General features: G+C 37.5%; 1 protein-coding gene across 1 annotated transcript in view; it reads left to right on the forward strand.

The window, feature by feature from the left end:
* Window positions 1-8,200, forward strand: part of SPA17 (sperm autoantigenic protein 17) — a 306,364-nt gene extending 298,164 nt beyond the window's left edge. The window contains exons 4-6 of the mRNA XM_012752495.2: window positions 2,806-2,876; window positions 4,974-5,051; window positions 7,897-8,200. Of these exons, the coding sequence (XP_012607949.1) occupies window positions 2,806-2,876; window positions 4,974-5,051; window positions 7,897-8,022 (275 nt within the window). The 3' untranslated portion in view covers window positions 8,023-8,200. The remainder of the gene's footprint in view (window positions 1-2,805; window positions 2,877-4,973; window positions 5,052-7,896) is intronic.
* The last annotated feature ends 7,318 nt before the right edge of the window (window positions 8,201-15,518 follow it).

Genomic DNA, 15,518 nt, shown 5'->3' on the forward strand with positions numbered 1-15,518 from the left:
CTAACTTTGTACATTTTTCAAAGTACAAAGTTAGTTAATGAGCCCTGCATTTTTTAGGGCTCAAAACAATGACCAACCCAGTACCAATGAGCAACTAGCCCCCACCAGGGGTGGGGAACCTGCAGCCTTCTAATTTCAAGATTGGTCTTTTTTTTTTTTTTTTTTTTTTTTTTTGAGACAGAGTCTCACTTTGTTGCCCAGGCTAGAGTGAGTGCCGTGGCGTCAGCCTCGCTCACAGCAACCTCAAACTCCTGGGCTCAAGCAATCCTCCTGCCTCAGCCTCCCGAGTAGCTGGGACTACAGGCATGTGCCACCATGCCCGGCTAATTTTTTCTATATATATTAGTTGGCCGATTAATTTCTTTCTATTTAAAGTAGAGACGGGGTCTCGCTCTTGCTCAGGCTGGTTTTGAACTCCTGACCTCGAGCAATCCACCCGCCTCGGCCTCCCAGAGTGCTAGGATTACAGGCGTGAGCCACCGCGCCCGGCCAAGATTGGTCTTTTTTAAGTACCACTGGAGGCAAGAAAAGCTTCATCTTTCTCTGCTGTACCCCTTTTAATAAAAGAATTTGTTCTGTAAAATTTCGATTCAGTCAAAAGGCTACACTTAAGGACAAAGAAGGAAATGTATGGCCTTAGGCCACAGGTTCTCCAACCTCGCTGGAGAACTAATTAATTCCATGAACTAGGAAGGAAATATACAAGATAAGGCTGAAAATCTTGCCATACCAGAAAACAAGGAAGCTATCAAAAAGTATTAGAGGTGTTTCCAAAGGACTGAGGAGCATCTAAGCACCTGAATAAGTTCCCACTGTCCAAATTTTGAACAATTAGACCATCAATAAAAATAATAAATGAAAAAAAAATAATAAATGCAATAGATTAAAATTCATCCATGAGTTCATAATGGTTTTTTAAAAAAATACCAACACTCATTGGCCACTTTGAATGAATCTTAGGAAACCTACTGATTATTCTGAAAACTGGTAAATAAACGGGAGGAATCAAATGTTTAACCTTCCTTCTCTCTAAGAACTCTACTTCAGGATAACGAAATAGTTGATAAGAGTAAGGTTTTCTTTAATGAGTACTCCAGAAAATAAAGTAGTTATCAAATAAGAGCACTACCATTTACATCTCCTAAAGAAATAATTTAAGCAATGATGAAAGGGACCATAAAAATTATAAAAAGAGAGATAATCAGATATTAAAAATCTCCTGACAGAATTATATAGCACTACCAATACCAATCAAGTGTTCTTGCTAAAAAAAAAAATCAAACCCAAATCAGATCAAAACTATAGATCTAATTACCAGTCTACAGGAAATTCAAAGGCAGAGGAACTTTTTAAAAGCCACCATGGGGATAGAGTTAGAAATATCTAAACTGTGGAAAACACCAAAGGAAAAAATGACCCAGTTTCATAAACAAATAAATTACGAGGGAAAAATGAGGGGTTGAGAAGTTTTCCATTAAAAGAGATTTAAAAGACAAAACAAAAGGCTGTGTGTGCCTGTTTTTTTTTTTGGGGGGGGGGCCTGATTTGAACCAACAATAAATAAATAAATATATTAGACAATGAAGGGAAGTTGGATGGACAGTTAATGATACTGGATGGTTAATGATACTGAGGAATTACTGCTAGTATTTTTAGGTGGGATAATGGTGTTGTGGTTATATTTTAAAAGAGTCGTTATATTTTAGAGATACATACTGAAATAAATATTTGTAGATAAAATAATTCAATGCCTAGGGTTGGCTTGAAAATAATCAGAAGAAAGTGTTATAGATAAAATAAGATAAATCATGAATTGATAATTTGAATCTAGGTAATGTGCACATGGAGGTTTGTTATACTATTCTACTAAGTTTGAAATTTTTCATTATGAAAAGTTAAAAGAAATTTGTTTAAATTTAAATACCTCTTACCTGCTAATTGTTGATGGTAAAAATAAATAAATAAATACATAAGTGTAAATACCTCTTCCTATATGTCAACTGTATAATATGCTTTATTTAAAAAAAAAAACTCTCCCATTCTTCACTTTTCCAAACTTCCTGACTACTTAGCATTTATTTTTGTACATTTCTCTGTGTTTACTAATATTAATACATGTTTTTAAGTGTCCATACTTACATTTAAGTATTGGCATTTTTCTCTATCCCATTTTATTATAAATTCGGTAAAGGCACAGCCGGGCGCGGTGGCTCATGCCTGTAATTCCAGCACTCTGGAAGGCTGAGGCAGGTGGATTGCTCGAGGTCAGGAGTTGAAAACCAGCCTGAGCAAGACCAAGACCCCGTCTCTACAATAAATAGAAAGAAATTAATTGGCCAACTAATATATAGAGAAAAAATTAGCCAGGCATGGCGGCACATGCCTGTAGTCCCAGCCACTCAGGAGGCTGAGGCAGAAGGATTGCTTGAGCCCAGGAGTTTGAGGTTGCAATGAGCTAGGCTGCCACCACGACACTCACTCTAGCCTGTGCAACAAAGCAAGACTCTGTCTCAAATAAATAAATAAATAAAAATAAAATAAAATAAATTCTGTAAAGGCAGAAGTTATGTTTTTTAGTGTTTTCTAAATATCTCTAAGGGCTTATCCAATGTTTAATTGTTCATCGTATATTTAATGGCCACCGGTTATGTCCGTGGTGCTAGGGTATGTACAATGTCAATAAGATTTCAGCTGTCAAAGAAGAACCTGTAATTTGAAACAGAAAACTTATTTTTGTGTTACTTTTCTATATTTACTTTAATGCATTCAAAATACATCTGAAATTATTATGTTTTTATCATTTAGAAACCAACTTTGATCCAGCAGAATGGGGGTCTAAGGTAGACGACCGCTTCTATAACAACCATGCATTCAAGGTATGGTCCTGTGAAGCTATTGGATTTGGCTAATTCTTCCTCTCTTCAACACAGAGATTATTAGGGCCTCCCCAGAATTGTGAGAATCCTGTGAGGCATCACAAATAACTTATTAAATCTTTTTAATTGTGCTATTTTTTTTCTAAAGAGAAATTCTTTTCTAAAGTATCTGAATCATGCGCAGGTTCTTAGCTTAAGTTTAAAGATGGTCACCAGGAAGAAGGTGCTTGAAAGTTGTAGAATAATTACTCCATCATGTATTCTTCAAATTTCATTGAGCATCACAATGCTTAGCAATAGCAGGTATTTAACGAATACTTGTTGAATTAAAATAAAGCACTGTTGGTCCAACTATTATTATCATTGACACGTTACAAAAGACTGATTAGAATTAAAGGTGATAATGATATAGAGTTTTCTCTACAAAACTAATCTCTTCAGAGTCTGAACCTGCCTTTCCCTTTACAGCTTTCTCAAAGACAGCCTTTCTCAACCAAGGCTACTCAAAAAAATTTAAGCCCTAAACCAAAGACACTAATTGCATGTAAGGAATCAGTGTCTTATCTTTGTATCTAGAATGGTTCTAGTCATGTACCATCTCTGGGAAAGTTGAGAAAATAGCCACTGAAAACATTCTCCATGTTCCATGGTCCAGATGAGGGACACTGGTTGAAAAAGGCTGTGTGTCATTAGCATCATTGGCATCTACTGGGAACTTGATAGAAAAGTCTTGGGCCCCATCCCAGGCCTACAAATCAGAAGTTACATTTTAACAACATCTCCAAGGTAATTTGTAGGTACATTAAAATATGAAAACACCACGCTGGACAACTGAAGTAATACTAGCCACACAGTACCAGCAGATAGTAGAATTAAAAGGAATTAACAGGCCAAGGCAAGATGCCGCATGCCAATAATCCCAGCACACTGGGAGGCTGAGGTGGGAGGATTGCTTGAGGCCAGGAGTTTGAGACCATACTGAGCAAGAGCGAGACCCTGTCTCTACAAAAAAAAAAAAAAATAGAAAAATTAGCCAGGCATAATGGCACATGCCTGTAGTCCCAGCTACTCAGTAGGCTGAGGCAGGAGAATCGCTTGAGTCTAGGAATTTGAAGTTGCAGTGAGCTATGATGATGCCATTGTGCTCTAGCCCCAGCAACAGAGTGAGACTCTGTCTCAAAAAAAAAAAAGGAATTAACAAAGTTCAACTTTTGATGATGTTCTCCAGTAGACATGGGGAATTTCTTGGCAAAGTAATTGTCATGTATTCCATGAGTTCAAAAGTGAAGTTCCATCCATTTGTACCTGCAGATATGGACATGTTGTTTATTTCCATTTTACTACATTTCTTGTGTTGGTGTTTTATTTGTATTCATATTTTACTGAAATTAAAGGAATAATGTTGAAAACTTTTAAATCCTTATGTCATATAGCAATTTCAGATTATTTTTCTTTCTTTTTTGAATTGTAAAGGTTTTGTTTGATTAGCTTATATGACTTTAAATTTAAAGAAACTCTTCCTATTGGTGATGAATTAGCAATGCTTCTATTTTAGAGGAAGACTTCAAAAACTATGTCAGAATAGGTAGAGCTTGTTTCTCTTTTTATGTTTAAATCATTCTCCACAGCAAAACTTATTTCTTTGACTTAGTTTTTAATCCACAAACCTCATTAAAATGTAAACTTGATGTCATATTATGAAATGCAATGACATTTATTTATTTTATTCCTATTTTAGAAACTATTGGTGCCTCTCTTTTATACTTTGTTCAGAATTCATTATAGTATCTTATCAACTTTAGTATAAGATGATGGTTTGATTTTAACATCAAACAATGTCACACACATTACAAAAGCAAAAGATCAAACATTTTTACCAATTCCTTGGCCTTTTGTATTTGTTTACACATAGTCCCTTGAGAGCTTTCATTTATTTCTTCTTGTTTCAACATATTTTCCTTGTTAAAAGGTAAATATGTAGTATTTAATTCCCCCATTTCTCAATAACTTAAAGTAATATTTAATTACTTTTAAGCAATTTGATCCAAGACTTTGCTATTTTGGAAACATTGCCAATTTGGCCTTCTTTCTCTCCAGGAGCAAGAACCATCTGAGATATGTGCTGAACAAAACAAGGCACCTGTGAAAGAGGGGGATACCACAGTCACCGCCGTAGTACGTAATATTTTTCATGTACTATTGGATTCCTACAAAGAAAGACACCACCTAATTTTAAAATTGTACTCCAAATATAAATCAGTCTGTTATCTATCTATATTGTTAAAATTGTGATTTTGCTTTCTAGATAATTAATATCAGTGATAAACTAACTGGTGGGTCATTTTCAACCATACCTCTTATAGAGGAAAACTCATTTTTCCCCTTAAAAATAAAATTTTATTTTTCAACATTGTCAATGGATGGAAAATCTCCCCATGGGGAAGGGTAAATGGAACTGGCAGCCCCATTGATCTATCAAATTCATCTTCCACTTTGGGAAATTTTCACTAGTTGATGCTGTCCCCACCATGTAACGATAATAAAATCACAGTGAATTACATACAGTCAAATATGATGGCTTTACACAATGTGTCTTATTCATTTTCCTTGCATGGCCCTCTGCAAAAATGCCTTCCTGACTAATACCCTACACCCATGCAGTTGAGACAAAGGGAAGTCCACCCTTAAAGATACCTATATTCAGGCCGGGCGAGGTGGCTCACGCCTGTAATCCTAGCACTCTGGGAGGCCGAGGCGGGCAGATTGCTCAAGGTCAGGAGTTCAAAACTAGCCTGAACAAGACCAAGACCCCGTCTCTACTATAAATAGAAAGAAATTAATTGGGCAACTAATATATATAGAAAAAAATTAGCCAGGCATGGTGGCACATGCCTGTAGTCCCAGCTACTCGGGAGGCTGAGGCAGGAGGATTGCTTGAGCCCAGGAGTTTGAGGTTGCTGTGAGCTAGGCTGATGCCAGGGCACTCACTCTAGCCTAGGCAACAAAGCGAGACTCTGTCTCAAAAAAATAAATAAATAAATAAATAAATAAATAAATAAATAAATAAAATAAAGATACCTATATTCAGTGGTGTGCTAGTGCCAGCTCTCAGGAAATGACTGTGCATGTTTCTACCCAACCCCATGTTCAGCAATGTCACTTTAATAGCTTGGAATCAGCCACGAAGCAGGTGTATTAAGACCATACCAAATGCTACAAATCAGGGCTTTGGGGTTTTTTTGTTGTTGTTGTTTGTTTGCTTGTTTGTTTGTTTGTTTGTTTGTTTTTTCCTAGAGAGCCAGTTGCTAAACATTTACCAGCACATCACTTTCTTTTTAGTTATTTATTTATTTATTTTTGAATTCAGGATATTATGGGGGTACAAACATTTTGGTTACATGAAATGCATTTGCCTCACCCAAGCCAGGGCTATAAGTGTGTCCTTCCCCCACATAGTGTGCCCTGTTTCCATTAGCTGTGGGTTTACACCTCCCCACCAGTCCTCCCACCTGACTGGCACCCAATGAGTGTGTATCACAAGGATGGAAAAACATACAGTACATCACTTTCTATATTCTTCATCATCCAGACTTATGAGGGTCAGGCCTAGTGAGAAAGAAGAACTCATTCTCTACAATGTCAAAATCCCAACTCCTGAGTCTCTTATCATGTTTTAATGTCCCAAGTAGTTACCCAATAACTGACACCCAAAATGGACATCCCTTCAAGGAATACCCTATTTCCTGCCCAGTGAGGCATGGCTTTTCCCTACAACATTTACAAGTTATTACAAAAATATATCAATATCACCCAAATGTAATGGGAGGTCAGGGAAGAAGAAAGGGAATGTTATTTCCTTATATCTTTCATAGGTGCCCTTACACAGGTTTTCATGAGTTTAAGTTGGGATTTCATTGATTGCCAGCTTGAGCATAATTCATTAGGACATCATCTCAGAGAGTTTTTACCACTCTGTTTATAGTTAAAAGTTTAAGAGCTAGATTTGCCTCATTGTCTGTAATGGGGAGATGGGGGGGGGGCTGAACAACCCAAAGGTCTGTCAGTAAGATATTGAGTAAATAAATCAAAGTACATCAGTAAAATAAAATGCAATGGTGTCATTAAAAAAGGAATGGGCAGAAGTATAAACTGAATAATAACATAGGAAAAGAGAACCAAGATATATTGTTCCATGGAAAAAGCAGTTGCAGAACACTATGATTAGCATGATCTCATGTTTAAAATAAAAAGGCATATATATACCCATATGAATATATTTGCATATAGAAAATTTTGGAAGGATATAGATACTCAACCCATAATAATGATTATCTCTTAGGAGTAAGTTTTGGGAAGGGGTAGAAAGTTTTCACTGCCAGTGATATTTGAGCTTTTTAAATGTGTACATATAATTTTTATAACTAAAAAGATATGTTAAAAGCTAATTAGCTATTCAATTGTACACTTATGATTCATGCATTCCACCATCTGTAAATTATACCTAAATATAAAAAAAATGATGCTATATGTCAAAGTTCAACCAACCATGTTAAAACTGACATTACTGGACTAAATGGCACTCTTTGGCACTCCACTTTAAATGAATGATTTTGATTAGCTAATCATTGAGGAAATGAGAATTTAACATTTTAATCCATCTTATGTAACCATGATTATTTTGAAACAGCACATTTACTATTCTTCTTAACATTTTTACCATGCTTCAAGAATTCTTCCTTGTTTCCCCCCAAAAATGTTATTGCTGAGGAAACCGTTAAATAGGAGCTATTTTTGGGGGGAAAGTTGGCAATGATCTTTCATTGCAGAGACATATTAAAGAGTGACAAAACAAAGTGCCTGCTATGTTGGCATTCATGATTTGGTACATATACAATGTGACAATATATAAAATTCCCTTAGGAAGTGACAAATCCTTAAGTTGATTAAATTTATGCATTTGTTTTTATGGAATCAAAAATATGGGATATTTAAGAAGTCTCTTTTTCTCCTTTCAATAAAGGACTCTTTTGAGGAAGAGAAGGAAAAAGAGGAGTTTGCTGCTGTCAAAATCCAAGCAGTCTTCCGGGGACACGTGGCCAGAGAGGAGGTAAAGAAAATGAAAGCAGATCATACTCCCACAGAGTAAAACAAGTGAGGATACTGGTTTTACCCCCAGAAAATGTGAAAAAATAATCCAAATTCATCAACCTTGTGTGGTTGTCATTTTTTCCTTAGAAGGGAGATTTGATGTTGTGAAATAACATTTGTTGCTTTTGTGAAAATCTGTCATGAGCATTGTTTAATAAACATGCCATTGAAACATACCACTTGAAGATTTCGCTGACATCATAAATCTTGTTTATATTTGTCCTGAGTCTATGCATAGAGACCCTTGGATTTAGTTACAGAACTGGAGTATCTTGAGTTTATGGAGATCTCAGAGGTTATGCGGCCTAACCATTATCTAACAAATAAATTCCTCTCTATCACATTCCTGAAAAATGGTTCTTTAGCTCCTGTTTCATTCCTAGTGATGGAGAATTTCAAGGATAGCCTATTTAATTTTTTAATTATTAGTCAAAGCTAAGTCAAAAATCTGCTTCCTTGTAAATTTTACCCATTGGTTTCATTTGTCATACATGCATTCAATCATTTGCTGGAAATGTATTGAGCACCATTCATGTGCTGGAAATTAGTAACGAATGTTCTTATACTCATGCAGCTTACAGTTTTTTATTGTCTTGCTCTCCAGAGCCACACAGAATGATACTAATAACATCAATTTGAAGAAACATAAACTACTGTAACATCATACTCTCTTCTTCAGCTAAGACTTCTCAGATTTCTTTAATATATAAATGGTGATACCTGTTTCACAAACTCAGAGGCTTTTATTTGAATGAAGTATTCAAACCCCCAATGCCTTATTTATAGAAATTTCAGCTTCTCCTTTTTGATGTCTCCCTGCACTTAATTGTCCAAGCATTGTTTTAAACTAAAGGATGCAATTTCCTTCTCAATACAAAGGGAGAAATTGGAGTCTTACCATTTAATTAATGCTGTCGTCTTCTACCACAATGTTGTGGCATAGCCCAGTAGCCTGAGGTGATGCTCCGGCTAGTTCAAATTACTGCCTGCACCATAGTGGGTGCCCCATGATTTGGTTCTAGGATTACACTTCTCTTGGTTCATAGTCACACAGCCATTGTTCCCCAGAGCTCAAAAACAAGCCTGGGTGGCTCAGTCCTGAGGAGCTTCTAAAACCAGTTATATGTTTTGTTTTAACAAATGCTCTCCTATAAACGCTTTGATTCTTGACTTAGGCTCAAACATGGTCAGGTTGTAGCATTCATTTTCTAATCTACACTCACCTACAGACAGCCTTCATCCTTCCAAAGTTTTCCTGCACTATATAGTTACATACTAGCTAAACACAAGTCTCTAGTATGCACTGTCCCTGTTCCTCCCATCCTTAACCCCTCTGCTCCAGGCTTAGAAAGGCACAGAAATCAATTCTCTTTCAGGATTCCAGCTGTTCACTCCCCTATTGCACTCAAAGTGCTAGCCTCCAACACCTGCCCTTCTCAAACAAAGCCATCCTGCTTAGGGGGGAGTATCAAGGGGACACCCAGAATTAATATAAAGACTTAGCTTACCTCTCCTGGAGAGAAGATCAGAAGGGAAACAGGAGATTTTCCCCTAGTTTAGTAGATAGCAAGGGACTAAAAGGAGACCAGTTAGCTATTTGAATAATTTTTTTTCTGTTATACATGTAAAGTGATTAACACTGTGCTTTCCTTATAATCAGTTCACATACACACACACACACTCACACACACACACACACAGGAATCTAGTGGTAGTGATATTTGTTGTAAAGGAAGAAAAGGAAAAGGAGTAGGTGGAGAGCAATGGATGTGGTATTATAGCAACACTTTTTTAGCACTTATTTATCTTTCCTCTTACCTGTCTGGCTGTTCCTTCTCAATCTCCTTTACTAGGAACTCTTCAACTCCACAACCACTAAATGCTAAGTGCCCCCAGGGTCAGTCCTTTCTGTACTCACTTGATCTCCTGCAGGTCTTTAAAAGTCATCTCCATACTAATTATTCCCAGACCTTTCTCCTCCCCACCTGCAAACTTGTATATTCAACTACCTACTTAACATCCTAATTTGTATGTCTATAGGCATCTCAAAAGTAATATGATATTGCCTGATATACTGATATTCCCCCCCAAATATTTAATATCTCCGGTTTTTCCATCCAAAAGTGTCTATTCTTCCATTTGCTCAGGCCAAAAGGTTAGAATTCATTTTTAGTTCTTCACTTTCTCTCACACCCCATATACAATCTATCAGCAAAACCTTTGGGGTCTACCTATGAAATATATCCAGAATCTGACCACTTCTCACCACTTCAATTGTTACCACCTTGGTCCTAGTTCCCATCATCTGTCTCATGAATTATTGCAATAACCTCTATATTGGTCAGTCATTGCAACATTACTGCTGCACAGCCCTCCCAAAATTAGTGGTTTAAAACAATTATCTTTTCTCATGAATCTGTGGGTCAATGACAATGTAGCTGAGCTGGGCTGGACTCCAGCCTCAAGGTTAGATTCAGGACTGCTCCAAGCCCTTTCCCAGGGCTGACTGGGAAAGATCTGCTTCAGGCTGTGAGCCCAAGGGTCAACTGCAGTGCCTCTGTTTCACCTGTCCTATTCTGAGCCCATGCTGAGAGATGCTATCCAGGACAAGCTCTTCTAATGCCGATCACAGAAACACAAGTAGGAAAACCCTATAGGCAAGAATATTTCAAGATTTTGCTCATACCACTTCCACTGACATCCCATTGACCAAAGAAAGTCATCTGACCAAGCCCAAAATGAAGAGGATGAGGTAGTACACTGCTCACCATGTGGCCATAGCAAAGGCCTCATGTATGCATAATACTACTACAGGGTGGTGAAGAATTGGGACCAGTGATTGAATCTACCACAGTCTGGCTCTCTTGATTATAATTATTCATATTCTTCCCCCATGCAACATAGACTCACTCCTATCCCTAGATCCTCTTGATGTAGAGACCTATGAATTAAAATAGCAAGTAACCTCTTCTCACATACCTAATGTATAACAAATGATGGAACAGGGACAATATCACCACAAAAAATACTCTCATTCAAAAAGGAGAGTAATGAAATCAAATGGCAGCCACTGGCCCATAACAATTACGAAATCCCACTGGGCAAATGCTGTCAGGTTCCTCTACTGAGGAAAGTAATGTTCCATGATTAGGCACTGGTTCTGTCCCCTAAGAATGACTCTCCACTCTATCTTCCACAGCTCTTGGTTCTATACTCTAGGACAGGCATCCTCAAACTACGGCCCGTGGGCCACATGCAGGTGTTTTTGCCCATTTGTTTTTTTACTTCAAAATAAGATATGTGCAATGTGTATAGGAATTTGTTCATAGATTTTTTAAACCATAGTCCGGCCCTCCAACGGTCTGAGGGACAGTAAACTGGCCCCCTGTTTAAAAAGTTTGAGGACCCTGCTCTAGGAGATCACTCTTTTTTCATCACCTTCCTTAGTCACTTGGAAAGGACATTGGAGAATATGCCCTTATTGGAGGACAAGTGTGTTACTCAACCTACTTCCTGCCTATAGAAAACTAGAGCCCAAGGGTCTGTTTATATTCTGCATGACCTCTTTTAGTCGGTGGTGGTACTTTTGTCAATAAAGTTCTTTTTAAAACTTTGTGGATTTCCTATGAATTTGACTGTAGTTCAACTCCATGTGCCAAAAGTTGCACCCACAATTTATTTCAAGATACGCTCTCTCCCACCACCCTTGATTTAATTCTATTAAGAACAGTAAAAGAAAATTAAAGTATTGTAACTAAATATACTAAAGCCTTCTAACTGTCAAAACTAGTCTCTCAGCTTCCATCCTATATTACTCGGAGTTCTCCAGAGAAATAAAGCCAATAGGATATACAGAGATCTATAAGAGGGGTTTTATTATGGGAATTGGCTCATGCAATTATGGAGTCCGAGAAGGCCCACAATATGCTGTCTGCAAACAGTTAACCAGGAAAGCCACCGGTGTAATTCAGTCTGAGTCTGAAGGTCTGAGAACTAAGGGAGCCAATGGTGTAACTCTCAGCCCAAGGCCAAAGGCCCGAGAACCAGGAACACTGATGTCTAAAGGTAGGAAAAGATGGAAGTCTCAGCTCCAAAAGATAGAGAATTCACCTTCCTCTGTCTTTTTCTTCTACCCAGGCCCTCAGTGTCAACCTGTGCACACTGGTGAAGGCAAACCTTCTTTACTCAGTCTATCGACTGAGTAAATGCTAATCTCTCCTGAAAACATTTCAAAGTAGTTTACCAGCTATCTGGGTATCCCTTAACCAATCAAGTTGACATATAAAATTAACTGTTACACACCCTTTTCCCCCTTTTAACACATCAACCACAGTATCCTATTATAATTTAAGTCACATCAGGTCACTCTTCTTAAAACTCCCAATGGCTTCTTATCTCACTCAGAGTGAAAGCTACAATCTTCATAATGGTCTAAAAAACCCTATACAGATCTTTCCTCCTGTTACCTCTGACCCCATATTGCTTGTTCACTTGGCTTCAGCCGCACTGGTCTCAAAACTGGTCCTGAGACATTACAGGCATGCTTCTATCTCAAGAACTTTGTACATGTTATTCCTTCTGCCTGGAATGCTTTTCCCCGAAAATTGCCTCGTTCCTTCAGGTCATTACTGAGTGATCAAAAGTCAGTGACAGCTGTCCTGAACACCTTCTCTACCTAAAATAGCTGCAAAAAAAGTACTTCTCTTTTCCCTTCTCTTCTTTATTGTTTTCCTTTGTTCTGAATGCCATCGAATATGTCTTGTTTACTAGCCTGCTTCCCCCAGTAAAATATATGCTCCATGAGGATAGAGATTTGCTATTTTGTTCACTTTCTAATTCCTTTTTTACATGCAACAGGAAGGAGTGAATCATCTCTAGTGGCTCGTAGAAGTTGGAGGAGCCTAGCAAATATCCCTTCCATCTATTTAGGCCGTTCAATATGAAATGTCCAATTCAATTTCTAATCAAAAGTTTAGTTTATTATATCTCAAACAAGAAGCAGTACAATCAAAGTATTCACCTAACCCATTGACACAGTTTTGCCATCTTGATGGTAGCTTGTTTATGTCAGCAGTGAAGAAGCCTGGAGAGCGAGTGGCGATAAATTGCGAAAGGGATTTTCCACAGTTTGTTGAGGATCGAATATTTTTCTTTGCAAGAAGTGGTCCAAAGCCTGCGAGAAGCGGTAGTCAGTTGGTGCGAGGTCTGGTGAATACAGTGAATGGCGGAGAGTTTCCAAGTCCAGCTGCTATAATTTGAGCAGCGTTGTTTGTGTGACATATGGTCCAGCGTTGTCTTGCAAGAGGATTGGCCTGTCTCTATTTGCCAATCTTACTGCTTCATTGCAAGCATCCTCATCATTTCATTCAACTGGTGGCAGTAGACATCCACTGTAATTGATTGACCAGGTTTCACAAAGCTGTCATGGATAATGCCAGTGCTGGACTATGAAACAGACACCATTAGCTTTTTTGGATGAATATTCGGTTTTGGACTGTGTTTTGGCACTTTATTTTTATCCAACCATTGTGCCTAATGCTTGTGATTGTCAAAAAGAATCCATTTTCGTCACATGTAACAATACGGTATAGAAATGGTTCACCTTTATGTTGTGACAGCAAAGAAAGTCAAGCTTGGAGATGATTTCTCTTCTGACACTCGTTTAATTCATGTGGAACCCATCTATCCAGCTTCTTTACCTTGCCCATTTATTTCAAATGATCCAATATTGTTGGAATAGTAATGTCAAACCTTGCTGCTAACTCCCATGTAGGTTGAGATGGATTCGCTTCCACTACAGCTTTGAGCTCATCATTTTCCACCTTGGTCTCAGGTCGCCCAGGTGGCTCATTTCAAGATTGAAATCACCAGAATAGAACTTCTCAAACCATCGACATACTGTGTGTTCATTAATCACATAATTCCCAAACACTTCATTGATATTTTCAGCTGTCTGCACTGCATTGGTTCCCAAACAGAACTCATATTCAAAACTAACATGAATTTTTTACTTATCCATGGTTTCACAAAAATTGCTCTTTAAAAAATTGAAAGATAACCATAAGCCAAAATGTGCATTTGAAAGAATGAGGATGTACCTTCCCAATTAAAAAAAAAAAATAGAAGTCTCAAAGTGAAATGTCAGAGATATCAACTGTCAAACGTAATACTTAGGGAAATTGGAGATACCATACTTAATAACTAATAATTAGCTTTGATTGGGTTATACATCCATCCCCAAATCAGTCATTGAGGCTACGGTAAAGGAATATGCTGATAGGTTTATGCCTATCACTAACAGAACTTGCCCCTGGAGTAGGAGGTCAATTCTGCCCTAAAAATCTGGCTGAAAGTTGAGGAAGCTTGAAGTCTCCAATAGAAAATAGAGTAATGTCCCGACGAAAGGTTAGTGGATGTTGGGCAAGCAACCAACAAATATCCACCACTGTACTTTAGTCACCACATGGCTTCTCACTAACACTGCACCAGTTAGTAAATTATTCATCAAAACAAAAGATTAGACAAGTATCAAGAATAAAAGGGAAAAACTAAAACAGCATATAAGAAGTTAATAAGACACAAGAATGTGGAAATTTGGGTAGCCTGCCACATAAATTGCAATGTGAATGGTGCTTCTTGGAGTTGTACAATGTAAACAGGGCAATCCCCCAAAAGAATGAGCTTTATTGTTCAGGAGAGTATGAAAACCCATGCGAAAGAGGGGGGGGGGCTTCAGCTCTAGAAATATTTTAGAAATATATGCAAAGTTTTGATCTGTGGGAAGCTAAATGTGACAGTTTGTCAACATGAATTTTTCATAAAACATTCTTATGAACACTGTACCTATAGAAAAGGAGTCTTCTGTCAAAATCATCAATCAGTTCCTTTTTAATAAATATAAATCCAGTATAATTTGGAGAGAAGTGCTCTCCCCTGTGATTTGGATCTCAGTCAAACACAATGACTCTGTGATTCAAAGATGAACCCAGGAATTGTTACTGTCATTCTGCCTCTAAACATATTATATCGTTCATTCACTTTTGTTGTTGTTCTAAAGCAAACTAAACAGTGATTTCCACAATTTCTCAATAAAATTAACCTAAAAGTTTCTCTCTATACCGCAAAACAACAGAAAATTTAGAAACATTTCAGCAGGTACTGTATTTCCTTCACACTTTGGATTTTCCCCTACAAAATTATTTTCATGCTCTTGACTGGGGAGTGGTAACAGAAACCAGGTACTAATTTCCTACATGCAGTCTTCTTGGCTTGAGGCTATTTCTAGAGTACATTATAAACATAGGACTCGGACTTTTGTCACTTCATTTTTATTCCTATTTTCCCTATCCCATATATCTGTAAATGAATACATAATTATGACTCACTTTGTGTCAATATATAATGTTGCTATACTCATTTCCAATCCGAAGTACTTTTTACTAATGTAGCTACTGGGATTGACAATTATTTGTGCCTGTGAGGATCTCAGAAGAA

The sequence above is a fragment of the Microcebus murinus genome, chromosome 4 (genome assembly GCF_040939455.1).
Source record: "Microcebus murinus isolate Inina chromosome 4, M.murinus_Inina_mat1.0, whole genome shotgun sequence".
Lineage (NCBI taxonomy): Eukaryota > Metazoa > Chordata > Mammalia > Primates > Cheirogaleidae > Microcebus > Microcebus murinus.